The sequence below is a fragment of the Zonotrichia leucophrys genome, chromosome 15 (genome assembly GCF_028769735.1).
Source record: "Zonotrichia leucophrys gambelii isolate GWCS_2022_RI chromosome 15, RI_Zleu_2.0, whole genome shotgun sequence".
NCBI lineage: Eukaryota > Metazoa > Chordata > Aves > Passeriformes > Passerellidae > Zonotrichia > Zonotrichia leucophrys.
The window spans coordinates 7,982,794-8,009,397 of record NC_088185.1 but is presented as its reverse complement, the minus strand read 5'-3'; the positions used below and the strand labels follow the sequence as shown (position 1 = coordinate 8,009,397).

The window sequence follows — 26,604 nt, the reverse complement described above, 5'->3', positions numbered from 1 at the left end:
TCTTGCTTTTTAAATTAACATTAACATGTGGGTGTTATGTTGAACAGAAATTAGAAGTCCTCCTTTCCATCACTTGCTTTATTTTAGCTTTTGGAATGGGTGAAGATTTGTTTTCCTTTCTGGAGTAGTCACGCTGTTATGATGGAGAAGCTGAAGGGTCCAATTACCCTCCCCTTGATGTTGTTTGTAAAACAATTAGAACTGGCAGTGTGTGATTAAAACCAAGAAGTTATCACTCCTGTCTTGAGGCAGGAGGGGTGGCTGTTTGCAGATGAATATGCACCAAATCTACAACAGGAGTAATTTCCTCCCCCAGTGTGTAACCCCTCCCCTCTGTTACTGACTGCAGGTATGCAGTGTATGGGGTTTTGCACATGAATTAACACTTGTAGCTAATAGCAGTAAACTCACAAATGGACTATTACTTTTTATAGCCTTTTAGCAGAGGCAGCCTAGTGGAGCAAAACTGTTAACAAATTAAGATACATTTGACAGGACTTCAAGTAGGAATCATAACCCAGGAGTCACTGGTTGGGACATAAATGTGAAGCTGTCTGTAGATCAAAGCTGTATCTCATCTGTTGTGTGTGGCAAGTGCTAAACCACAAAATAAGAATTAAGACCAAGAGTTAATCTTGGAGAGGTTTTCAGAGCAAGGAACTGACTTCCTGTAAGGGTTGTAAAGAGTTTGTCATATCTGTAGTGCTACAGGATATAAAATAACAACAGTCACAGTAAAAATAAGTTGTATTTGTCTACTTATGACACTGTACATATTTTAGCCATTGTATGATGATGATCTGATGAAATCTGGTCTTTTGAGGGGAGTGTCTTTAAACCACAGAAGAATATATTTGAAGCTTTTGTGGGGTTTGTTACTTGAGCATAAACCAAACTGGAGTAAGAATGGCTGTAGGAACTATCAAATATGTTTAACACAAGTCACCTTTTCCAGCAGACACCCTGCTACAGCCAAACAGGGTGTGGGATTTCTGGGATGTGGCTTCAGCTCCATTGTTTTGTTTGTTCTTTTTTTTAATTGAGGAGGTGGAGGTGGCTGCACAGAGGCTGTGTTTGCAGAACATCTGGATGAGCACTGGCTCCTCTGGTGTGTGGGAGTTAACAGAGAGTAGTTGCCCACCTCAGAGCTTTCTGCCTCTCCTCATTTGTGGCTTTCAACCCTGTCATTCTGCTTTTTATTAGAACTCTCATAGAGTATCTAATATCTGTTACCTCATCAAACCCCATCTCAAGGACAATCTTTTAGTCAGCTTCAACTTTTCCCTTATTTTTGAACTGGCTGATGGGGCTCTTGCATCTGGCATTGTTTCATTTTCTGCCTCACCTTTCCACTACTCAACACTGCATTTTAAAAGGTAGAGAGGCAACACATATCTTGAAGCCCCAGCATAAACTGTACCTTACAGGTACAGACTTTACTCAGTGCATTTTTATTTTTGGGTCTTGTTGACTCTGCACAGCATCACATCATGCACCTGTGTATGTTCCTATTGAGGAGTTCAGGAGAGGTCAGTTTGTCACCAGCTCCCCAATGGCTCTGCTTATTAGTAACTTAAAGCCCAAACTTAGAGACATTCAGGCTGATTTTACTCCTCTTTCTCTATCTTGAGCCTTCCCTCCCCACTAGGCTTGTTAAAACTTCATTCAACATAACTGAAGACTCATTCTTCTCTTAATTTCTTGTGATATTCTGCTAAGAATATCCAGTGTTACAGTGCCAGCATAATTATATTTTCCCATAGGTGTAAAATGTGTCTGCATCAATAGCTTATTAAAAGAGTGCAATAAAAATTATGACCCCACAATTCTGCTATTAATATAACAATTCTGAGCCAAGAAAGCTCCTTGATCCTTCTTATGTGTCTGCTGTAACATGGTACAAGAGCAGAACACTGTAAGCCATTTTAATCCCTTCTTTTCACCCCCTAGCAATATACATTGGCCCAAGAGAGTAACAGGAATTGAAAGTTTAATTTATTAATATGCAATAGTGATAATGTCAAAAGAACAATATATAAAGCCCACACAGAACAGGATTACACGGTACATAGGGGAAAGCCTAGAGCTAATATTTAATATAGCAAAACACAGCCAAAAATAACTTCTCGTCCAAGGAGCAAAAGAGGGAGAGCTCTGCAGGTGCTGGAGCAGAGGAGCTGTGCAAGCAGCCTCTGCCTTCAAGTGCACAGCTGGACCCAGGCATCCATCCTCGGGCTGAGCTTCCTCTCTGCTGGGAGCCACTGAGATCGTGGTGCTTTCCACCAGTGCCAACTGTTGGGCAGTCACTGAAGTTCCCAGCTATCACTTTGTCTGCTTCAAAGCCTCTCACTGCTCCAGTTTAACAGTGCACACCAGAACCAGAGCAGCAGACACAAGCCACACAGGTGGGGAGTGAGCCACAGCAAAGGGAAGCCTCAGAGCTCAGAGCACTTCTGCAGGTGAAGCATGAGACCAACAGTTCACTTCAGCTCAATTGTTCCTTTAAGCTTGAGCAAAATTTCACCAGTAGGCAAAGTACCCTGCAGCCTTAGCAGAGGTACATTAACATGTCACTGGCTTTCTCAGAAATGAGCAATTGGCCCAAGAGTCTCAAATCAGTAACAGTCATGTGAGTGGAAAGATATTCAGCCTCTTAGGGACTGGCAGGTTTCACACACTGCCTAGAATTTACTTTCTTGTTCCTTCCCTAAAATGAGCAAGGAAGGAAAGGACAAATGTGAAAGAATAAACCTCAGAACTTCTTCAGTATTACTGAGGGTTCAGTGTACAGCCAGGAGAGCAGAACCCACTCTTGGAGGACAAGTTGAGAGAGGGATGAGATGGGGCACTCCCTGGCTTCCCTGCCGGTTTCCCAGTCTGCCACACATTTCTTAAGTGGTGGGATGAGGTCCAAGCTGACCATCTATCCTGCCTGCTGCTTGGCACTGTCACCTCCCTGTGCACACACACCAAAGAAACTGCAATAGCAAGTAAGTACCTGGTCAAAATATGGGACCTACTTGTCTCTGTTGATTGAAGAGTGTAGGTCTGGCAGCCAGGGCTCTCTGAGCTGTTGTGTCTGTAGATTCATCCCCTGTCTGATTCCTCTTCCAGCCTTCCCCAGCTCTAATCTGCTTGCTGTCCTTTCCTTTGCTGGAGTTGATTGCTCCCTTCATGGCGCAGTCTGATTTAGAAGAGCCAGGTCAGCTCAGCAAAGCTCTGCTGCTTGAAACTAACTCATCTCCTCTTGAATGCCACACAAGATGCTCAGCTCTTGTACAGCAATAATCTCTAAAAGTCAGGAAGAGGCTGTGGAGATGAGAAATGAGGGCAAACCAGGAAACTTAGCTCTCAGCTGAGACACCAGCAGCTGGGAAAGGCTGTGTGCCCACAGCCTGCTCGGTTGCACATCAGAGTCCACAAGCACAGCAGGAGAAGAAAAGCCTTGGGGTCGCCCTGCCAGCCCCTTCCTGAGGAGGGATAGATAGAGGAGGATGTTTGTAGCAGCAGTTCTTGTATGAGTTTGTTGTCTCTAAAGTTTTCTCACTGGTGTTTTTCAAGTGCCAGAGCCTGGGCAGATTAACACAGGTCACAGCTGCCCTGTGTGGAGGTGTCACGTCATGCTGCCTGGTTTTTATACATGGGGCTTCTGTGATTTATTTGCTGCTTCTCTCAAAAGCTTTATTTCTCTCTAGCTGGCTAAATTAATGTATTTGTAGTAGTTCAAAACGGGTGGCTAACAGCAGGCTGGGCCCCTGCTGAGCGGAGGAGGAGAGCTTTCCCCCTTCTGCCAGGAGAGAGGGGTCAGGAAGAGCCATGTGTCTGTCTGGCCTCTGCAGACTTTCAGGGCCTTTGTGATATTCTCCTGCTTTCCTCCCGTAGTTGCCATTGCTCTGCAATTTCCTGTACTGTCATAACTTTTTTTTAGCTTTATTTTGATACTCATTAAATCTGTGACTATATTTTACTTTGCTCAAAGCTTTGTGTGGTGTGTGCCAGGGTTTTATCAGCAATTGCATTGGACTGACACTTACCCAAGGGAAAAGCAAGGCTCCAAAGAGGGGCTTTTCCCATGGGTTTACACATACTGTGTGGGGTGAGAGCCAGGGAAGTTGTGGGCAAGGACAGGACCAGGTCCCTTGGAAGGGCAGCTGTGAATGCTGTGTTCACAGTAACCCAGTCCAGAGCAGGGTGAGGGGTCAGGCAGCAGAGTTGTGCCCAACACCAGATTTCGGTACTGGGTGAGGCTGCTGCTGGACAGAAATAGAGTGGTTGTACCTGCTCCACTGACCAGAGGGACACGAGACTGGAGACAGGTAAGTGAGTCCCACTGGCAAAGTGAGTTTTACATCAGTGAGTCCCCAGTTGGTTTCCTTCCTCCAGGAAGGAAAAAAAAATTGGTTTGCACAGTTTCTGTGGTTTTAAACATCTCATTGTGTTGCATCAGCCAGATGTGGGGATATGATGCATAGGGTGAAAAAGAAATGTGTGAGACAGAAAATGAAGAAAAGTGCCATCGTGTTAGTACAAATGGTTCTGCCCTGGGCTGAAGAGGGCAGGAGAGAATGACAAACAAGGGCTCAACCAGAGTTGAAAGGCAAATCTGCACTAGAGGAAAAAGGAGGGAGGGATTCTTCAGTAAAGGAAAAAAAGATTAGGATCTGACCTAGATACAAAGATCATTCCCATCCTGCCCCCCATTTGCTGGGTCAGGAGAGGTAATGAGAACAAGACTGCTACAGAATTCTTCCAAGGTTTTGAGCCCACGTAAGGAGGCTCACCAGGAAACACGAGGTAGCTGTGCTGCACCACGGGTGAACTGGAGTCTGCCTGGGTACTGGGTCAGGTTCAGGGGATCTGAACCTGTTCACTGTGTGTCCCCATTGCTCAGCTCCTCACAGCATCAGGTAAAGGCCAACAGGCAGAGGATGGTGTGTGTGGAACCACGGGTGACTGTTCTGGCTGCCTGCAAGTGAGAGGCTTTTACTCAATGCTGCCTTAACAGCAGCACCTCAGCTCCCACCGTGCTCAGATCTGACCTCCTCAGCTCTTTTCATGTGCTTTTCCCCTGCCCTGGGAAGGGTCAGGCTCTTGCTGTTGCCCATTTCAAAATAAGGGTGTGTAGCTCAGCTGAGCAATGCACCCTAATGACAAACTGCCAGTAGGTGATGAGTTTAAAAATATCAGGAGATATGATGAGAAACAGCAGAAGAATAGAACTAGGAGTAATAAAATGGGGTTGATAAAGGAAGAGTCATCTGAAAAGTCTCCTGGGAGGTCTGCTATGCTGAGGCATGGCCTCTTGGATAAATGTGAGTCTTCCTATGAAACCATTTATAAATTATGTGAACTGTTTGCTTTTAAAGGCTCATAGCAGAGACTGCTATCCATATCAAGTCACCTGTTAACTCTTGATATTTCCAGCCTCTTTTCTTTGCCTGTTGCCAGCACCCTGATTACAAGGCTTTTTTACACTGATGAGTTATCTAGTCTTATCTGGCCCAGCAAGGCTTGCCCTGTATGGAGCTTATCCACAAAAAATTAAAAAAAAAAAGAATATTGCTCAAAATTCAAACCATTTTACTTGGCCTTTGCTATTATGTTTGAATCCTAGACCTGAGGGAAAATTTTAAATATGTTCAAAGTGACAGCTAAATTCCAGCTTAATTTTTGAAAGTGACTTGGACATCTCATTCATGGTGAATTCAACCCATTTGAATTTGGGTCTTTTTAAATTCTGGACAAGGCTTGGATCACATCTCCAGGCCTGGGTCTCTGATTGTAACTGAATCCAGGTCTTTGTGCTTAAACTCTCTGGTGTGAACTGTGAAGGAAAAACATGCACATGGACACTGTTGATAAAACCTGTGGGTACTTGAGGGAGATCTGTTTCAGTAATGTTAAGGTTTTTTCATGGAAAAACATTTTACATTTGTTTTTCACTGGTCTTTAGAGACTGACAGGGAACACAAACCCCCTCACATATAACAGCGAAATAAACCTTTTATCTGCTGGTTTTTTTTAAAACATGACACACAACGCTCTTTACCATTCCGGAATTAGAGAAAGCATTAATTCGATCAATTTAAGTGATGAATGCCCACAAAATGAAACCTTTTTTTTTTCTGGAATGATGACCTTGGGCAGATTAGAGCAGCTAGGTAAGAAATCCAGCAAGTATTTATCAAAGGCTTCTAAGACAGTGCAAACTCTAGTGAGTTCAAAAGCAAGAGACTTTCAGTCTTCATACAACTGACAGGGTCATAACGTCTCAAGAATGTCAGGAATCCATGTGGCTGTTCCATTAAACACCCCTGATTAGTGAATGTGCTGATAAACTTAGAGAGTCAGAGGTCAACATTTCGGAGCCCAAGGTACCCCAGGTATCTGAAAAAGTCTCCAGAATTCCCGTGCCTCTCGCCCAGTTAACCCCTTCCACCACAGCACCCATGGAGGCTTAAAAATTAGCATCTCACACACAGCATTTTCCAGACAATTCTGCAGAGATGTTGGGTTACTCTGAAAACTATGGAAAAATTACCTCAGATGCCTCCCATGGAAGTGTTCATGACAGTTGGCTGCTCTGTGATTTCAGCTGGAGCTCAGAGTCAGTAAATGTGTAAAACCCACGTTGCACTGGCTCATCCTGCTCCCTGCCCTGGGCTCTGGGTGATACCACGGTGGCAGCAGGCTCTGCATTAAACACCTCCAGAGCTACCACACTGCAAACATGACAGTGGGTTCAAAATACTCAGGAGCAGTCACACCACCCTGTCACTGCACTGAGCTCTCTGCTCTGCTCAGGTTTTGTTGCAAGAGCTCCAGCTCTTTCTCCTGCCAAGTGCCTGTGGCAGGCAATTGGGAAATCTGTGAAAATATGGGCTGTGTGCCTGAGCGTCGCTTTCGCAGGGCATTGCTTTAACTGCAGCACAATCAGGAGAGTCCCAGGAAGGCTGAATTATCCCAGCAGTTCCCCTGGGTGTTAGCCCATTTTCCAGGCAATTGCCCTAACTGGCAAGGCCCCTCCATGGACGTTGTTTCTGCCTCAGTCTCCCAGGCAGGGATGCAGAGTTGAGCTGCTCCTGCGATAGATGGCTTTTCATTCCACGTGCTGATTATGAGCTGCTGGAGGCACTAAGCATTCGTGTCTGCTGAGGGCCACAGCGTGACCCCATCAGTTTCTTTGAAAATCAATAGGAAAAATGTTGGAGAATGCAAAGGAAGCAGGAACAGTCAAAGTAAAGACAAGTGATGTCCTGTAATGGCTGTAATGATTCTGAAACACGCAAGGTCACAGATAATCACGAATCTAATTCTCCTTTGAAAGAATCTGTCAAGTTACTTCCCTACCTCAAAAACAACTGCTGATTGATGTTATTTATGGGCTAACAAACTCATTGAAGACAGTCTGAATGGAGGTTGTACAGCCTTTAGTATCCAGGTGGAGTTAGGTAGCCTCAGCTATAGAAAAAAAACAGGTAAAGAGATTTTCATTGTTGCAGTAAAACATGGATAGGATGCATTTCAAAAAGTGCCAACATTGCTGCAAGCCAGAGCCACAATGCAGCAGTTCTGTTAATCAAACTCACAGCAGTTTAGGCTTGAGAGATCTCCCTGTTTAACTGCTTCACTGTGCTGCAGTTCAGAATTGTTGTGAAGTGAGGAAAAAAGACCCAGGAAGGATGGAGGTGCCTTGGGACTGGGCAGAAGTGTGCAGGCAGGTCAGGGCTGGGCAGGCTGTAAGGCATGAGCCTTACAGAAGGAGGCAATATTTGGGGCTCTTTCTCAGTGTAGATTGCAGGTAACACCTCAGGAGGAGGGTGTTGAGCTCTGCAGGCTTTATCTGGGAGGATTTTGAAGCCAGTTTGTAGCAACACACACCCCAACGTGCTGGCTAGAGCTGAAAAGCGGGACAATTTGTTTCCAACACCTAATGTCAAACCCCTTCTTCTCTACCAGTTCTACCCAGGTGCTTTTTGGTTTTACTTCCTATTTACAGAGCAAGGGCAGAGCTGTTTCCTGTAGGAGTGAAGTAAAAGGTTTATCACAAGCAACTGGGTGGGTTGACAAGAGGGGGTCTTTTCCCTGGACTGTGTGTGTGTGCTTGGAGCTGGGAGCTGTGGCATGGATCCAGATCCAAAGCAACCTCCAAACAGCACAGATGCAAGGCAAATTTGGACTTCAGCACGAGCGTGGGTGTCAGCTCAGAATGTATAATGCAAAATCAACTCACAGCTCAAGGGCCAGGGCCACAAGCAGGGAAGCAGCAACCCCACAACTCACAAATCTTGGGATTAGGCTGGATGGCAAAGTCAGCCAGCAGAAGGAAGAGGCCATATAAACTTCTCACGCAGGTATAATTTAACTGCATTGTAATTGTGAACTACATTCTGAGAGGTTTCTTGAATTGAGAGGTCTTAGGGTTTGTTGGGTTGGTTTTTTTTAAAGCTGGTCCTTAATTTTTTTCACAGCTACTTCAACCTCAGCAAGCTCCTAGACCTGAGGGCAGATAGGTGGTCCTTCCAAAGAAAGAGCAGTGCACTTGTTTCGATCATTTTAACTTCAAAAATGTGGGGTAGAGAAAAGCCATAAGAAAATGTGGTTGCAACAAGAAGGAAAGACCATATGAAAATATGTGATGAGTGAGATGTGAAACTCAGGCAAAGATGAGATTTTGGCTGGCTCCAGCTGGATTCAGCTGGCCCTTAGCACAGAGGATTCAATGCAATTCAAAGAAGAAATTCCAAATTCCAAACACAATAAAAACTGCTGTTCAAAATGAAGTTATTTCTGCAAAGTGACAGGCAAGAATTTACCTCAACTCTAATTTACACAATTTAGATATTTAGAAAGCAGAGGCATGAATAGTGAGATAGACAGTAAACATTGTGATGTCTAAACCTCTCTGTATGGTTATGAATTACAAATTATGTATTTGCTCACATCTAGGTATTATGTTTTGGCAGTGAGGTTGTTAATGGCATGCTATTTTGTTATCTAGATTTTTCTATCACTTGAACAAGAACTTTGAAACTGCAAATATGGTCAATATCCAGTGCAGGCACAGCAGGGCCAGGGCACATGAGAGTCTGTTCTGCCAGAGCAGGGCAGGGGCTCTGACAGGACAACTGTCAACGGTCAAGATCCAATGATGTGTTGTGTGCCACGTGTGTGCCTGTCCCAGCAATATCCTGTTTCATCAGCATTCACCCTTTTCTGTCCCTCCTATTATACAAAGCTGTTTTAAAGAAAAAAGTTTTTATAAGGGCACAAGCATAACTTTCACTCCAGCATGAAACAACACTTCACATGCTGGTGTTGCTTTGTATGTAGGAACTTTGTCTCCTTCTTCCCAGCACTGAAGTATCTGGAGCCCAGATTTGTAGTCAAGATTTCAGGCACATTTTTGTGGCCTCATAGTTCTTATTTAGTTTTTTTTTTTTTTAAGAAAAAAGCTATTTTAATAATCTGACCTGCATTTTAATAATTTCCAATGTCTGTGGTATCCATCCAGATGTGGCTTTGCCTGTCTGACCCTCCTGTCAATACTTATTAATTTCATGACAATCTTTTCAAGGGTGTTTGGAAACAAACAGGGAAAAGTTACTCTAAGGTCAAGAATGAGCCCAGGGAGGTGAAACAGGAATGATCATGCTCTCTACAATAGAGAGTATGATATTTCTGCAGCTTTTTCTATCTTGCTCTTAAAGTGAGCTCTATGCATAGATCAGAACAGCATCCCTGAAGAGGGAAGTCACTACTTGAGTCCTGGAGGTGAGAGGAGGAACCAAGGCATGTTACTGGAGCAAATCAGTGAGTCAATGCAGAACAAGGAGGACCAGGGCTTTAATCCTTCAGATCTTCTGATGGACAAGTGAAACACGAATGTCTCAGTCAGGGTGAGGGCTTTGCTTAAATAACAGTGCACCAGTATAACCTGGGGGAAAATTGGTGTTGAAAAACTTGGGAGCCTAAAAGGCAGCAGGACTGGTGAGGCTGAAGTGCCCACAGTGTGCAAAGTGCTTAACCAGAATGGTGGTTTCTTGATTTGACACATCTACCATGTTTATGTAAACCAAAATGCTAATTATTTAAACCTAGAAACTTTCTTCATTTTCTTTGAGAAAACCACAGGAGAGTCTGCTTATTTGGGGGTTTCATTGTTCTGCCCTGTTGGTACAGCTGGAGAGACATCAGATCTTCAAAGGAAAAGTGAAGGAACACCAGCCAGAGCTGGATGAAGTAAGGATGGGGTGTCAGTGGTCCTGGATGAAGCCTACCCCAGCCCTGTGAACAGCTGCAGTGCTGGCAAACACGGACTCCTCTCCCTGGAGTTTCTCCTGTGGAAATGAGGGTGCTTGCAGTGGGACTGGGGGTGTCTTTTTGGAGCCTTTTCAGTATGGTGAGAAGCACTTCTGAGGACAGGGCGGCCAAGCCTGGGCTGGCAGTAGCACAGAGCCTCTGCGAGGAGTGAGCGAGGCTCCGCGGGGCTCCTCGGGCTGGCGCAGCGGGCGGGAGCCCATCCCCGGGGAAACGCTGCGGCTCGGAGCGGAGCGAGAGCACCGGGGCTGAGCCGGGGGAACGGCGTGAGGGGTGACAGCGGTGGCAGCGGTGGGATGTGTGGCAGCGGTGGCAGCAGTGGGGTGTGTGACAGCCGTGGCAGCGATGGCAGCGCGGGTCCCCGCCCGTTCCCGCCGAGCGCGGCCGCGCCCCGGGGCCCTTGGGCGGCTCCTGCGGCGGCAGCGCCCCCCAGCGGCCGGGCCGGCCCGCTCCCGCTCCCGGTCTGTCCCGGTCCCTCCCGCGCCGCCGGGGCTGGCGTGCTCCGTGCCGGAGGGCTCCGAATGGGGTGAGGCTTTCCGGACAATTTTCAAAGCGCTTCAAGCCATTGTGTGACCCGGTGGCCCCGCGGGGCTCGTGGGTGTCCGGCCGCGGGATCCCTTCAGGCCGGGGAGCTCTGTGCGGCCGCAGGGAGCAGCCACGCGCGTCTGTGCCAGCCCAGGGGAACGCGGGGACTCCGAGAGCCCGGAGTCCCTCGGCCACGTGGGGGAGAGTCCCGACCGTGCTTTCCCGGGTGAACGCAAGTTGAAATTTCATGTTTCGTTGAGCATTCAAAGAAAAAAGGAAGGTTGGATTTTGTAGAGGGCTTTTACCGGAGGAAATTAAAAAATATGTATCTGACATATCTGAAGACTTGGTTTTAACTTGCATCCTGATTGTTCCAGATGTTCCCCAGATGTCAAAGGGAACCAGGCATTGAAACAGCAGAACACATTTGTTTTAATACGCTCTAACTTTAGTATTGCCAAAGAATTAAAAGGCCTGGGTTTGTTTTGGTTTTTCCTTTCGCTAACAACTTCAATGTCTATTAATTGTCCACTAATCAAATGGAAGGTGAATTAGTTCCTTTTTATTTCAGACAGCATGAGGTTGATATACATCTTGATCCTGGCTGCTTCCCAATCTCTTCTCTTTGGGTTTGTATGGTACTGAGCAGCTCTGGGAAAAGTGCTATAAACATTGGCAACGATCGATGCACAGCCACAGGGGTAAAAATAGAGAGATGAGCTCTTCCACAAAGTGCTTATAAAATCCATCAACTTGGGGCTTCCCTCTTTAGCTCTTCCCTTGACAGATTTCAGGATGTGTGGAAGAATTGAAAGCTGCGGGAAAGGTTGGAAATAGCTTGAGCCCCCTGACCAAATGTCCTTAACAGGGCCCAGCATCCCCGGGAAGCCACAGACAGGGCAAAGAGCCCCTCCACGACTCGGGGGGGGAAGGAGCTGCAGCTCCTAGGGGCAAAATCCCCTGGGGCAGCCCTTGCCTTCTGCCTGGGGAAAGGTGGGATGAGGGAAGTGTGTGTTCTGCCTGGTCTAAACCTTCTCTTCCCACTGTCTTTTATCTTCTTTGTATTTCTGCCTAAAAGAGACATCAACGTTCAACTAAAATTTAATATTTTAGCACTTTTTCAAGAACCATTCAATATTGTTTCCATTATCTCATTGGGGTGCAAGGGAACCAGGTGCTCTTAAGACTCCTAAGGTGAATTTATTTGCATTGAAGGAGATGCTGTCAGTGTCCGACACTCCTTGTAGTGTGTCAGGTCTACAGAAACTGGAACCTAAGTGACAGACTGGGCACAGGCACAGCGGTCCGTGTCGGTTGAACAGAGCAGGTACAATTTGTGTGTGCATTCTCTTAGAGGAGTTTGGTGATACACGTTCTGTGCATCTGTGTGGATGAAGGAGGGTGGCATCTGTGCACCGTACGGCACGGTACCAGCGCTTCCCGCGGCACAGCTTTGCACATGGGCTTCGGAAGGAAGGGGTGGCGATGTCGTTGTGCCCATGTCGTTGTGCCCATGTCGTTGTGTCAGGCACCGTCCGTGACCCGAGCTGCGGCCCTGCCCAGCCCCGGGCACGGCCCGGCCCGGCCCGGCCCCCGGGAGCACGGGGGGTCGCGCCGCCCTGCGCCGCCAGGGGGCGCCGGAGCGGGCGGGCGCCCGCCCCGGGAGGGGTCTGAATGTAAGAAAGTATGAGTGCCTGCGTATATATATATATGTATACAAAGATATATGTGTGTGTGTGTATACGTGTGTCCCTATGAGAGTGTATATGTGTGTGTGGGTGTATGCGTGCAAATGTGTATGTCCACGTGTGTGCGTACGTATATGTCTCTGTGTGTGTATCCGTGTGTCCGCACATGTGCCTGTGTGTATATGTCCGTCTGTGTGTCCGTGTGTCCGCACATGTGCCTCTGTGTGTGTGTCTGTGTGTCCGCACATGTGTCTGTGTGTGTATGTCTGTGTGTCCCGCGCCCGCCCGCGCCGCCGCAGCCCTGCGGAGCCGCCCGCGCCTTCCGGCGCCGTGACCCGGCAGTGACGCGGCCATGGCCGCCCGCTGAGGCGCGCAGCGCGGCCGAGCCGGCGGAGCGGGGCGGGCGGCGGCTCCTCGGCGTTGGCGCTGTGTGCTCGGCGCTCGGGTGGAAGCGGGTGCGGCCGTGCCCCTCGGCCGGGGCTGCGGGTGCTGCCGTGCCCCGGAGCGGGCGGGCTGAGCTGCGCTCCGTCCCCTCAGGCGCGGGAGCCGCCGCGCCCCAGCTCCGCCGGGCCGTCCCCGCGGCTCCGCGCCGCAGCGGCCGAAGATGAGGACCGTGCTCATGGTGGCGGAGAAGCCGTCCCTGGCGCAGTCCATCGCCAAGATCCTCTCCAGAGGTAGGGGAGGCGGGCGGGTGCCGGTGCCCGGTGCTGAGCCGGCGGCACCGGGAGCTCTCCCGGCACGGCCGGGGCACGGGGATGTGTGCGAGCTGCCGGGGCTGCTGTCAGTGCTGTGAGGGGGAGAAACGCCCTGGGCAGCGGCTTGGTTGTCTTGGGGCCGGAGCCTCCTGTCCGGTGGCTTCGGACAGGTTCATTAAAGAACGGGATGTCCCATCACGTTCAGATTGTTTCTATGGATCCCTGTTTAATCCAGGAATAAAAGAATCTAGTTTCAATATTTTGTGTAGCTCTAGAGTGCCTTAGAGCGATGTCTGGAAAGTGCCAGTCAAGTAGCAAGTTGTTGTTCTGAGATTTTTGAAGTAAAAGTTTCATAAATCTGGAAAATAAAATAAATTGATTGTAAGTGTGTGATCTAGAAAACTGGCTGTATTTTTGTAAGGCATCATAGCCTGGTGGAGATAAATTGATAGTTTAATTTGAAGAGGAAATATACTTTAGGAAAGCCCTGAATTGATACTTAATGAAATAAAAGTTTGATCAATGAGTAGAGTTTTGTGATGAGGAAGACCCTAACTGTAAGATCTAAGGGAAGTGGGATGTAATTTCACACAAAACAATTTGTTTCACTAGCTGGGGCTTTTTAGCTCGTTAATATTTATGATCCTATTTCCACAGGGAACATGTCCTCTCGCAAGGGACTCAACGGTGCCTGCTCTGTGCACGAGTACACCGGGTCCTTCATAGGACAGAGTGCCCACTTCAAGATGACATCGGTGTGTGGTCACGTCATGACTTTGGATTTCATAGGTATTTGCCTGCTCATCAGATGTTTTAACTAATATGGCTTGTAGAGCTGCCAGGTCCTTCAGAAAAAGCTAAGAGGTTCCTTGGTGTACAGTAACGCAAGATGTGTTAGTGTAGAAAATTTTCCATAGAAATTTTGGAAGCCAAGTGTTTTGCAAAATAAAGCTGTTTGTTTTATAAATATTTCTTCAGAGCTCCATTAAATATACTTTTGCTTTTCAGGAAAATATAACAGCTGGGACAAAGTGGATCCAGCAGAACTTTTCAGCAAAGCTCCCACAGAAAAGAAAGAGGCTAATCCCAAACTGACCATGGTGAAGTTTTTACAGGTACTCTTTCTTATGAGTAGTATTTAGAGTTATCATTTTCTATGTTCTTAAATAAGAATTCCTCCAGGGAGTGGCTCTTTGTCACAGTTAGATCTATTTTATTAACATAGTAGAAATAATTTTTTTTTTCTTGTTCTTACACTGTCTGAAATCTTTGTTAAATTAACTTTTCCCTTGCCTTCTGAGTTTTTTGACAGTTGATATCCTGCTTGAAGAATTGGAGCATTGGATGCAAGTTTAGCTTTAACAGCCAGTGCAGGGCACAGCTTATAAATGCTTTCTTTAAAATAAAGAGGCCTTCTTTAAAATAAAGGCATAACCAAATGTGTTGGTTACTGCTCACACTTCACACACCTGCTGAAACCAGAAAAAGAAATGTATAGGTAGGGAGGAGGGAGGTGTTTTTTTGAGATGCTGAAGAACTGTGCTAATTTTTCTCACAGGTGGAGGCAAGAGGCTGTGACTGTATTGTCTTGTGGTTGGATTGTGATAAGGAAGGAGAAAACATCTGTTTTGAAGTAAGGTTTCCATTTTTAAGACTCGCAACACTGTAATATATGTCTGACAGGACTACTAATGCATTGTTTTATGAGTATACAGTAAAATTCAAACTAAAGTTGAGTAAAGTTTTAAAGCCAAAGAGGGCTTTGGTGGAAAAATTCACATGCTTTGAACTCTGTAAGATGTCAGTTAAAGAGTATAAATGAATTTCAGGGGTGTTGCTCATCTCAGAAGAGCAATCAGGCCTCTTAAATGTTGGAACATTCCAGTGCTTCAAGAACTGGTCTGTATTCCACAGCTGGAGTAGTTATTTTTATGTCCTTGTAAAACTTCATCTCTGTTATCTTTTGTTTATTAAGCAACTAGATGCCTTAGAGCACAGAAGCTGCTTGCAAGTGTAGGCATATTGCAGAAATTTGGCCTCTGCACATAAAGCACAGAACAAAAACTTTGCTAGGATTTTTTAAACATATCCTATTCCCAGAAGTCTACATGAAGAGTATTTGTTTGGAGATTTTCTTTAGATTAAAGAAACACATTTTATGAAGTGATTGTTGTAAGTTCTTTACATACCCCTGTATCATTACTTGTGCCTTAGCAATGAGTAGAATAAACCCAGATAGACACTGGTGCATGTTCACCAAAAGGTGCTGCAGCTGCATTGGTGGGTGTCATTGCCCTTAGCCAAAAATACTGATTTGCTCCCAGCAGTTGCTGTATAGTAAATGAACCCTTCAGTTTTGTTAATTCTTCATATGCTTTTGAGTGGATGGACAAATACTGCTCTGGAATATCAGTTAATGTACTGGCATGACATCTTGCAGTGACACAGAAACAAATATTTTGTGGAGAATGTTTTTTTATCTTTAGAGAGAAAGCCTTTATCCTTCACATCCTCTTTGAGTATGCTTGTGATTTTTCTTAGGTTCTTGATGCTGTTCTGCCTGTCATGAACAAGCCCCGTGGCACGGAGAGGACGATTTACAGAGCTAAGTTCAGCTCCATCACCGACACCGACATCTGCAACGCCATGAATCACCTGGGAGAGCCCAACCGCAACGAGGCCCTGTCCGTGGATGCCCGCCAGGAGCTGGATCTGAGGATTGGCTGTGCCTTCACAAGGTGACAGCACAGCCTGCAGACAAAGCCCGCAGGTTTTGGAAAGGTTCAGGAGTGGCTCTGTGCCCTCGGGGTTTGACCCCAGCCCAGCACCACCCAACCACTCACTGGGGTGGGGGAGAGTTCTGGGTGGGTACGAGTGGGAAAAGTCATGGCTTGAGAGAAAGACAGTTTAATAGGTAAACAAAAGCTGCACAAGCAAAGCAAAATGAGGAATTAATTCACCACTTCTCAGGGGCAGGCAGTTGTGCAGCCATCCCCAGGAAAGCTGGGCTCCATCACCCATTATGTTTACTTGGGAAAACAAATACCATCACCTCAAGTGTTCAACCCCTTCCTCCTTATTCCCCCAGCTTTATATGCTGACCATGATGTCACACGATCTGGAATATTCCTTTGGTTATTCAGCTGGGATCAGCTGGTCCTGGCTGTGTCCCCTTCCAGCTCCTTGTGAGGCAAAATGATTATATATAATTAGCTGTAATTTCTCAGAATGCTCTTTTCCTAATGCCTGGATGATTTTATAGATTACTCAGATTTTGTGCATGTATGATGACAAAAACTTCTGCTTTTCATGGGAATGAGGATATTAATGTGTACATTTCTCATTTGGTTTTTTCCCCTTTTTCTTAGGTTCCAGACTAAATATTTTCAGGGAAAATATGGGAATTTAGACAGCTCCCTCATCTCCTTTGGGCCATGTCAAACCCCAACACTTGGATTCTGTGTTGAGAGGCATGACAAAATCCAGTCATTTAAGCCTGAGACTTACTGGGTGTTGCAAGCTAAAGTAAGTTTTACAGTACTTGGTTTTACAAAAGAAATGCATTTGTATTTTGTTCATTCATAATTTCTTAGCTGCTGACAAGAATTCACAATGCCTATAGTTTACTCATGTGTTCTCATTCTGTTCACATGTGTGTCACCACTCTCAAGAACAGATTCCAGGATGTCAGTTTTGCATTAGAGTGCTTATTGTCTGCTGCTTATAAGAATTCTTCTGTGCTAATCATCTAAGCTTAGATTCTGCCAAAAAAACTGCTTAAAACGGTGCTCTTTTGTTCCCTGGGGTCCTTGGACTGACTGTTGTTAATTTGAATCCAGGAATTAATTAGCCTGCCAACAAACATTGGCATTGCTGAGTATTGGAATTTTAAAGCAAATAAAATGCTCATTGTGTTAATTGGCAATTGAGTCCTCAGAGTACTTTGGCAGCTTGGAGTGGTTTTACAGCCTCACTGCTGTCCAAGCTCTGGGAGCAAACCAACAGGGTTTTATGGCTTGTGATCACAAGGATTTTTTAAGCAAATGAGGGATTAATGGTAAAAAATTGCCATTTTTGTATTTTAAAAGTAAAAAAAAAGGTGAAATCTGGCATCTGCTGTCATCTGTTGTGATGTGTCGTGTGTGTCACGCTGGGAAACACTTGGTGCTGTTTGCAGAGGGATTTGTGCTCTCTCATGTTGGTCACTTCAGACTAATTTTTGTACATGGGGCTGAAAACATAACCTAGTTACAGTTTAATACAAAAGATTGAGTCTGCTAAATCAGAGTGGTAAACTTTGAATTTCTGCCTATTTCAGTCTTTACTGTTCCCAGCACTAAACAAGAGCAGTATTTCAGTTCAGTCAGGAGTAGTTCTGGTCATTCCCCAAACCCCAGAACTCCAAGTGCTCCACCCTTCAGAAAAGCCCCCCCAAAAAAGACTAAAACTGCATGTTTGGGCACTGGTGTCCTGGGGTGGGTTTGTCCTAAATTTGTCCTAACAAATCCCATGTGTCCTAGGATTTGCTTGCTGGACTCTTTTTGGGAATATGCATTCTCACACTTGTAGGAGTAAAGTTGGTGGGAATTAATTTATTATTTTTTTTGCCAATAGGTGAACCCTGAAAAAGACAGTTCTCTCACTTTGGATTGGGATAGAGTGAGGGTGTTTGATCGTGAGGTTGCTCAAATGTTCCTGAACATAACAAAGATGGCAAAAGAAGCAAAGGTAAGAATATTATCCAAGTGCCAGTAGATCCATATTTCATTTAAAGGAAATACAATTTAATATTTCATATGCTGTGTGTTGAGACTTTTGGTCGTTTTTTAAGGAGTGTAGAATATCTGTATTTTGATTTTTATTTCGTTCAGCTTTATGTAAATGAGAGTAAAAGGCAAGAGATTTTTTTGTTGTTGTAGATTGTACTGTGCTGGTGTGATCATCTCAGCAGAAGCCTCTTCTTAGTATTGACTTTGGGAATGCTCATCACTCATGATAGGAACTCTTCATTACTAAACCTGCTAGGAAATGCTGTTCAGATGTCTCCAAGCAGACCTCTTATTTCCCATGAGACATTGAATAAATTGGAATTTAATTATGTGTAGGGCAATATTCCTGCAGTTAAATATTTAATTATGTGTATGGTGCAGTCTTTATAGCCAATTAACTTATACTTTGCTCTGTTCAATACTTGTTTGACAGTTTGTTTGGATTTAAGTGCTTATAGACATCAAGGTTCAAAGAGTGCTTGAAGCTTTTAAAAATCTGCATTCTTATAGTTAGGACTGTTGCTTGGAATGAGCTCTAAATCCTTGTAGCACTGAAAGCAGGAGCTGCTGAGGTAAGTGGGAAGTAAGGACAGCAATAAGCTGCCTTGCTGTGTTCTCAGTTAGTTACAGATCTGATTTAGTCCTGGCACAAAGGGACTTTCAGACTTTAATTTTAGAACTTGATAAAATTATCTCCAGTCAGATTTTCTGAAGTAAAAATATACTGGTGGTTACTGTTTTAAGAGAACAAAGCAGACATTATAAGAATAGACAGTGGTAGGTTATGATACATATTTATAGACATGATTAAAATTATGCATTTACCAAATGTCAGAAGTTTTACTGTGAAAATGCTCTTTTCTAGGTAGAATCTGTGAGTAAAAAAGAGAAGGTGAAGCAGAGACCACTGGCTCTGAATACAGTAGAAATGCTCCGAGTGGCCAGTGCTGCTTTAGGTAGGTACAAAAGTTCAGATTTTCACACTGTTTTAAAGCAAGCATTTTGGCTTCTCAAACAAAACAAATACATCATTCTGGGGAAAGAACCAAGTTTAGAAAGCTGCTTGTCAAAAGTGAAATATTTGGCAAGATCAAGATCAATCATATGGAAAGGACAAATCATAATGTATTTAAATACTTGGGTAAGGTGTACATCCAGGTGCAGCAAACCATAATCACAGGGATGTGTAAATGATTTTTGTTTTCTCCTGTCCCCTCTCAGGAATGGGCCCCCAACATGCCATGCAAATAGCAGAACGTCTGTACACCCAGGGCTACATCAGCTACCCTCGAACAGAAACCACCCATTATCCAGAAAACTTTGACCTGAAAGGATGTTTGAGACAGCAGGCCAATAACCCTTACTGGGCAGAAACTGTGAGTACATGAAGCAAAAGCTGTACTGTCATTCTCTAGTCTGTTTCAGACTAGATCTTGCTTGGTGTATTATGACCTGAAGACCTTCAGAAACTTTAAATATCTCTAGTTTCTTTTATTGATGTTGTATTGTTATGGATTTGATATGAGTAAGCCATTTCTTCCTTCACCCAGGTAAAAGTATTGCTATCAGAAGGCATCAATCGTCCAAGGAAAGGCCATGATGCAGGAGACCATCCTCCCATCACCCCAATGAGAGCTGCAACAGAAGCAGAATTAGGTACAGGCAAATTCAGCAGTATTGGGACACTGTGTGAGGAAATCAGTCCCTTGAGGTGTAAGGTGCCAGATTCAAAATCACTGAGATGCAACAAAAAGTAAAATTATTTGAATGGCAAGAAGTGAGGAGAGAGCAAACTTGATCCTCACTGAAAGTTCTGGTGACAGTGAAGTTCAGAGCTGCTTCAGCAGTTGATCCTTGGGACTATAGTACTGCCAAGAAAAAGAAAACAACTAACACCTGTGTTTCTAGGAGAAATTTGTCCCAGAATAGTAGCTCCCAAGTCCTGAAGTTTGGTTATATTTGGTGGCTGAGGTGTTGTTTCTCCCCAGGTGGAGACGGGTGGCGCCTGTACGAGTACATCACTCGGCACTTCATTGCCACTGTCAGTGCTGACTGCAAGTACCTGCAAACCACCATTTCCTTCAGTATTGGCCCTGAAAGATTTACCTGTGTTGGCAAGGTGGTAACTTCACCAGGTAAGACAAATCAGAAGAAAGTATTAGCTGCAGATTAATTTTTTTCCTCATTAATACACTGAATGGATATAAAAGTGAAGCTCTGGGGACAATTGCAATTGTGAAGACTTTTTTGAGCTCTCAAAACCAGAGACCAAATCTTGTCCTAATTTTCATATTTCAGTTATGATAGAAAAAGTGTTATTTTTCATGTAGTAGTCTCAAAGATTTAATGCCACATTTGCCAGTGTGAAGACCAGTCTTTTTACAAACAGTAAATGCCTTTTAGGGGATAAATTACACAAAGGCAGAAGTTTATTCTTGGGCCTCTGTAAAGACAATCAGCAGCACTGCTGAGACTTTTATGGTAAACTGGCAAGTTGTTTCTTTACTTACAGGATTCACAGAAATTATGCCATGGCACAGCATCCCATTAGAAGAGAGCCTTCCCCACTGTGAGAAAGGAGATCTTTTTCCAGTTGGTGAAATAAAGTTACTGGAAAAGCAAACCAGCCCTCCTGATTACCTGACAGAAGCAGAGCTGATCACTCTGATGGAGAAGCATGGCATTGGTAGGAACTTGCATAACTTCCATTGTTCTGCAGTACATCCACCAAGAGTGCAGAGTCTGAGTCACTGCTCTGCACTGTCTGTGTCAGTGATGAGCTCTCAGTGTTCATTTGGATATGTACAGTGATCATCTCTTTCCCTTTAAACCACCATGCCCATAGCTCCCCTCAGCAGATGGTAGATTGTTTCTTCCCCCACGTTCCTTTCCCTTTCTTATCCTTATTTTGAGCAGTTTCTGGTTTCTGGCCAAACATTTCTGGCCAAAGCAGTATCCTTTCATAACACATCCCTGTCACTTCTCTGTCAGAAAGAGCTGATGTGTGGAAGGAAGCACCTCCTCATTCTTAGGAATGATTTCTTGTCTTCACACTTGCTTTAGCTTTGCTCTCTTCAGTAATCCTTCTGTATCTTATTATACAATTTACCACAATTCTACTTTCCTTTATCAGTCTGACTTGTTTCTTTTAATGTATTTTCATTAATTGCCCCATCAGAACAAACACAGTCTCTTACTCTACTGTGTTCTTCCAGAGTAAATAACTGTGAGAATAGGTAATTCCTTGTAATTCCTTGGAAGAGATGAAAGGATTAAGGTTAAACCATATGTTTCAGACTTACCAGAATTGCAAAGGAACATCAGAGTTACTAGAGAGGGAGAAGTTATGCCCTGGAAGTTGGGTAACAGTAAGAAGGTATCTGAATTTAAGCAGTCTTAGGACCTCAGTAATTTGACATTAAACCAGAGAAGCCAGAAACAAGTCATTTGTTGAAAACTCTTTTTTGTTCAGGGTGGATGTATTGTTTTCCTTTGTGTGGCAGGAACTGATGCCAGCATTCCAGTCCACATTAACAACATTTGCCAGCGAAACTATGTCACAGTGGAGAGTGGTCGGAGACTAAAGCCTACGAACCTTGGCATTGTTCTGGTTCATGGTTATTACAAAATAGGTCAGTTAAATGCTCTTCCCTTTCCATTCTCTTCCCTTCCCCTTACTATATCCAAGGCTGATGTCAATGTCTGAGTAACATTTCTGTCTCAAATAATGCTTATTTTGATGTCAGTTTATGTATGAATGATTTCCTACCTCCATTTTGACCTTTCATTGCTGTTGTCTCTGGTTTCCTGTTAGATGCAGAACTGGTTCTTCCTACAATCCGCAGTGCTGTAGAAAAGCAACTCAACCTAATAGCTCTGGGTAAAGCAAATTATCATCAGGTCTTGGAGCACACCCTTGACATTTTCAAAAGGAAATTTCACTATTTTGTGGATTCTATTGCAGGTAAAGCTTTCTACATGTGAAGTTCCCTACAATTACTTAGTTGTTGCATAGAAAATACTTATATATTAGGCTCCTTTCAGAGGTTTAGGCTTTCTGAAAAGTTGTGCCAGGACTGGAAGTTTCCAGTCAAATTAATTTGCTCTCCAAAGGGAAATGGACTGAATCATGTCTCCAAAACTCTACTTCAAGTTTATTTTGTGCCTGTACAGTGGCGCATTTTTGAAAACTTGAAGTTAGCTGAACCAGTGTGTTTGTGCATGCTCAGTGCAAAATGCTTTGTATTTGTCTTTGTAGACAAGGAAGAGCATTGTGAGTAAAATATTTTCATTCTCACTTCTTCACAGGTCTAGAGATGATTTTGTGCAAAGTTTCCTCTTAAGAACTAGAATTCTAATCTAAGTGTGATTATTCCTTTTGCAGGTATGGATGAACTGATGGAAGTGTCTTTTTCACCCTTGGCTGCCACAGGCAAACCCCTTTCCCGCTGTGGTAAATGCCATCGATTCATGAAGTACATTCAGGTCAGTTTACCTCATACTTGGAACTGGAAGTTCACTTGCTGGGGGCACTGAGTATAAACTTCTTTTCTACTATTGAACTTCGGTTCAAATGTAGTCATCACAAGTTCCTTTCTAAAACAAAAAGGCTGATAGGGTTTGCCTTGGGGGACAAACCAGAGAGCAGCTCCAGCTGGGTTTGCCACAAGTTTGAAGCTCTGCTGACGCTGCAGTTGCTCAGGAGATTTGTGTTCTGTCTCCAGGCCAAGCCGAGTCGCCTGCACTGCTCTCACTGTGATGACACCTACAGCCTCCCCCAGAATGGTACCATTAAACTCTACAAGGAGCTGCGTTGTCCCCTGGATGACTTTGAGCTGGTGCTGTGGTCATCTGGATCCAGAGGAAAGAGCTATCCACTGTGTCCATACTGTTACAACCATCCTCCCTTCAGGGACATGAAGAAAGGTAGGAGCTGTGCAAACGTGTAGGTATCATCCTCACTTGAAATAAATTAGGTACAGTCTATACAATGGGCTTTTTAGGAGTTTTAAAATCAGTGTTGCTTAGTATAAAGTGCTGTTCAAATTAGGCTCTGGATACCTAAAATTCATGTTAAACTTACTGACCAAAATGTATTAGTTAACAAATTTTTGAAGGGTTGTTTTTTTATTTGAAAAAGTAAGAAAATAATTTACCTGCATGCACTGTGGGTGACCTTCACAACACTCAGCATACAGTGAAAGACACCAAGATACTGATGCCTTGCAAATTTGAGTAGGCTTGGATAGGAGTATAAACAAAGACCAGGTCTTGGGAATGTTCTGATAGAGATAAATGGTGTGTTAAAAGCTGTTAAAGGATATAAAAAGAGGTAGACTTTGCAGTTAGTTTAGTGACTGTGGGACTGAGACTTGAAGTAGTGCACTGAAGCTTTTCAGCATCTTTTTATTACCATCTTTTAATTAAAAATATCTTGGACCAACAGTGAGTAGTTCAAGTATAAAATAACAGTTAGGCAGGAGCCATACATTTAATTGAAAATGTAATGAGTTTTCATCACTAATCTGTCTAAACTGCCTGTAGTGTACAGTGGCAGTATATGGCAATTCTGAAAACCATTATAGGAAAATTTTTCAGCAGGGGATTATTCTGAAACTGTGAAGAGGCAAGTTGCCATTTTGGGAGCAGTTCCAGTCTTCAGTGATTTAGAAAATGTACAGTATACTCAAGTGTCTGTGGCTTCTGTGTCTCACTTCCTTCAGACTGGGTAGTGAGCTAAAGGGTGGTGTGGTTTCACTCTTCTTCCCCAGGAATGGGCTGTAATGAGTGCACCCACCCCACGTGCCAGCACTCCCTTAGCATGCTTGGAATTGGGCAGTGTGTGGAGTGTGAGAACGGGGTTCTGGTGCTGGACTCGACCTCGGGCCCCAAGTGGAAGATGGCCTGCAACAAATGCAACGTGGTCGTGCACTTCTTCGAGAACGCCCACAAGGTGCGGGTGTCGCCCGAGACGTGCGACTTGTGCGAGGCGGCGCTCGTGGACGTGGATTTTAACAAAGCCAAATCCCCCCTACCTGGAGATGAGACCCAGCACTCGGGCTGTGTGTTCTGTGACCCCGTGTTTCAGGACCTGGTGGAGCTGAAACACGCGGCCATGAGGCACCCCATGCACCGTGGGGGACAGGGGAAGCGGCAGGGGCGGGGAAGGGGCAAAGGCCGGAGGCCTGGAGGAAGGCTCAACCCAAAGAAACCCAAGGACAAAATGGCAGCTCTGGCTGCTTACTTTGTATAATGGCTACACAGCAGGAAAATAAACTTCTTATAAAAATGTGTTTCTCTTTGAGTTCTTTTTTAAGGATCTTTGATGTTTCACTGCTTTCCTGTTCTTAGAACAGTTAACACCTTAGGTTGCTCCCAAAACAAACTATTCTGGATGATCTGTCAGTAACTGAGTAAGCCTTTAAGCTTTTAATTGGGATTCATTGATACAATTAGAGCTCACAAACAATAGGGAGACTCAAGAAGTCTGCTTGGACTGTTAACTGTGGCTAATAGAAAGGAAATGGAATTTGTCTCTTCTGACATTTCTGGGGCCTTTGTCAGCAATGCAAGTGCCAGGAATATAAGAACTGATTAAGATCAGTGTTATGCTGGCATAGTCTTTAAGTGTGGCATGAGACTTGCTTCATCTGACTTTGAATCTTCAGAAATAATAAATGATTAGTAGCTGTCAGATTTTTAAATTACATATGCAATAGCAAGAGCACTGCTTTAAGTCTGTCATTCTGCTGCATAAGTGAATAATGCCAACAGACATACAAAATGGAAATTATAAATGTGAAGGGGAATATGTGCCTTGAGCAGTGATTCCCAAATTATGGCCTGCACAGACAAGTAAGTATCTCACAGTTAATGGGGCCCAGTGAAATGAGACCTTCTCCTGCTGGAAGACAGATTGAGTATCCATGCTGGTTTATTTCTCTGTGGTCACACAGCAGATCATGTCTGACAAAGTACAGTTTGTTCTGTCTGTTCCTAGCATTGTCATTTCGGTGTTGGTTAGTTTTGGTGTCAAAAGGAGGGTGTCCTCATGCTTTGGTGTGGAGCTGTATCTAACCACTGCAGCACTGGGTGCTACATTGCAAAATCTTATTGTACAAACATATAATACTCTCTCCTTTCCTTCCATGGGCTCATGGCTGAGCATGTCTGGTCATCTGGTCAAGTACAGTTTGTGTCACCAGTTTCAGCACTAGTTATGTTCAGATGGGAGGAGTAAAGACTGCTGAATTTCAACTCAGAATGTGCAGAGAGTGACCTGACATGGGATGCATTGGCAACAGAGAGGAAAAACAAGTCCCTACAAAGGTAATTTATAACTCTGCTGTTTTAGTTGGCAAAGTGTGTTCATTTACTGAACCAGAGAACACAGCCCAAATACCACAGCACCGGGCCTGTTCCTCTGATCAAATGTTTGTTTATACACTTACAGCTCAAACATGAACTGTGTTTTACAGTACTGCTTAGAAGATCTAGCCATAGGTAGAAGTTTCTTTTTCTGTAGTTATTTTTAGTTCTATCTGGTAAAAGCAGGCTGAAGCAAATAGCTTATTTTAATGGGAACTATGCCATTGTTTTAAAAATCAAGTTGATGTGGTGCCTCGGAGTCATAGGTCTTGGCATAAAGTACAACAGCTTCCAGGGTGCTTGTACTGATTCAGTTGTTCAAGTCCTCTCTTAGCTGTAGCCTGGTTTGTGCACCAGGAGCTGCTCTGAACACTCCTGTGTGCCCAGCTGGCTGCTGCTGCTGGCTGGGATTCCTGTAATGCCTGGAGATGATCCTGGAACTGTGGGAAACCTGGCATTGGTCATTCTCCTTGGCTTCCCAGCTGGGTGGGAATGCTTTCCTCTTCCTCCAAGCATGGCTTTTACTTTGGTTATTTGCAGACAAACTTTTGCTTGTAAAATTTCTTTGCACCCTTCCCATTTGTGTGTATCTCCACGTATGATTTGCCAGGGTGTGTAATTCTTCATAATCTAATGTAGAGTAAGTATTTTAGGATAGAAAACCCACTCACCTGGGTCAGTACTCACCTTGAGTACTGTGTGCAGTTTTGGGCACCACAATGTAAAAAATACATTAAGCTATTAGAAAGCATGCAAAGGAGAGCCACGAGGATGGGGAAGGGTCTGGAGGGGACGCCATAGGAGGGATGGACAGTGCTGTCAGGCACATGGTGAGATTTTTGGGGTGATCCTGATGGTCCCTTCCAACTGAAGTTATTCTAGGATTCCATTAGTGCTGAGCGCGGGGAGAGCTCAGTGAGGAGGAACTCTGGGAAACATCTTCGTGCTCCTTTCTGCTGCTTTTAGCCCTTCTCTGGGGTCAGAGTGCGTGTGGAAGGAGAGTACCAGAAGCTGCTCTGGGAAGAAAGCGGCGCGGCCACCCCGTCCTGCCCGGCCCGTCCCATCCCATCCCATATCATCCTATCCCATCCCGTCCCTCTCGCCGCGGGCCCCGGAGCCCCGCCCCGCATTCCAGGCATTGTTTGCGGCCCCGCCCCGCCCGGGCCCCGCCCGCCCGGCCACGCCCCCGCTTGTCCCTTAAAGGGGCCGGCACAGCTCTCAGCCCCGGCCCCGCCCCGC

At 44.8% G+C, this 26,604-nt stretch overlaps 1 protein-coding gene across 2 annotated transcripts in view; it reads left to right on the top strand.

Annotated features, from left to right (window-relative positions):
* TOP3B (DNA topoisomerase III beta) overlaps positions 1-24,290 on the top strand; it is a 41,243-nt gene extending 16,953 nt beyond the window's left edge. Inside the window, exons 1-17 of one of the 2 annotated variants that reach the window (XM_064727041.1) lie at positions 13,001-13,207; positions 13,886-14,017; positions 14,237-14,343; positions 14,787-14,861; positions 15,770-15,966; positions 16,597-16,753; positions 17,843-17,956; positions 18,863-18,953; positions 19,219-19,373; positions 19,548-19,653; positions 19,986-20,132; positions 20,510-20,683; positions 21,501-21,629; positions 21,812-21,961; positions 22,382-22,482; positions 22,722-22,923; positions 23,769-24,275. In XM_064727041.1, coding sequence (XP_064583111.1) covers positions 13,138-13,207; positions 13,886-14,017; positions 14,237-14,343; positions 14,787-14,861; positions 15,770-15,966; positions 16,597-16,753; positions 17,843-17,956; positions 18,863-18,953; positions 19,219-19,373; positions 19,548-19,653; positions 19,986-20,132; positions 20,510-20,683; positions 21,501-21,629; positions 21,812-21,961; positions 22,382-22,482; positions 22,722-22,923; positions 23,769-24,250 — 2,589 coding nt within the window. In that variant the 5' untranslated portion in view covers positions 13,001-13,137 and the 3' untranslated portion in view covers positions 24,251-24,275. Of the gene's footprint in view, positions 1-13,000; positions 13,208-13,885; positions 14,018-14,236; positions 14,344-14,786; positions 14,862-15,769; positions 15,967-16,596; positions 16,754-17,842; positions 17,957-18,862; positions 18,954-19,218; positions 19,374-19,547; positions 19,654-19,985; positions 20,133-20,509; positions 20,684-21,500; positions 21,630-21,811; positions 21,962-22,381; positions 22,483-22,721; positions 22,924-23,768 lie in introns of those variants that run through there. The other variant, XM_064727042.1, reaches the window with a different exon arrangement.
* The last annotated feature ends 2,314 nt before the right edge of the window (positions 24,291-26,604 follow it).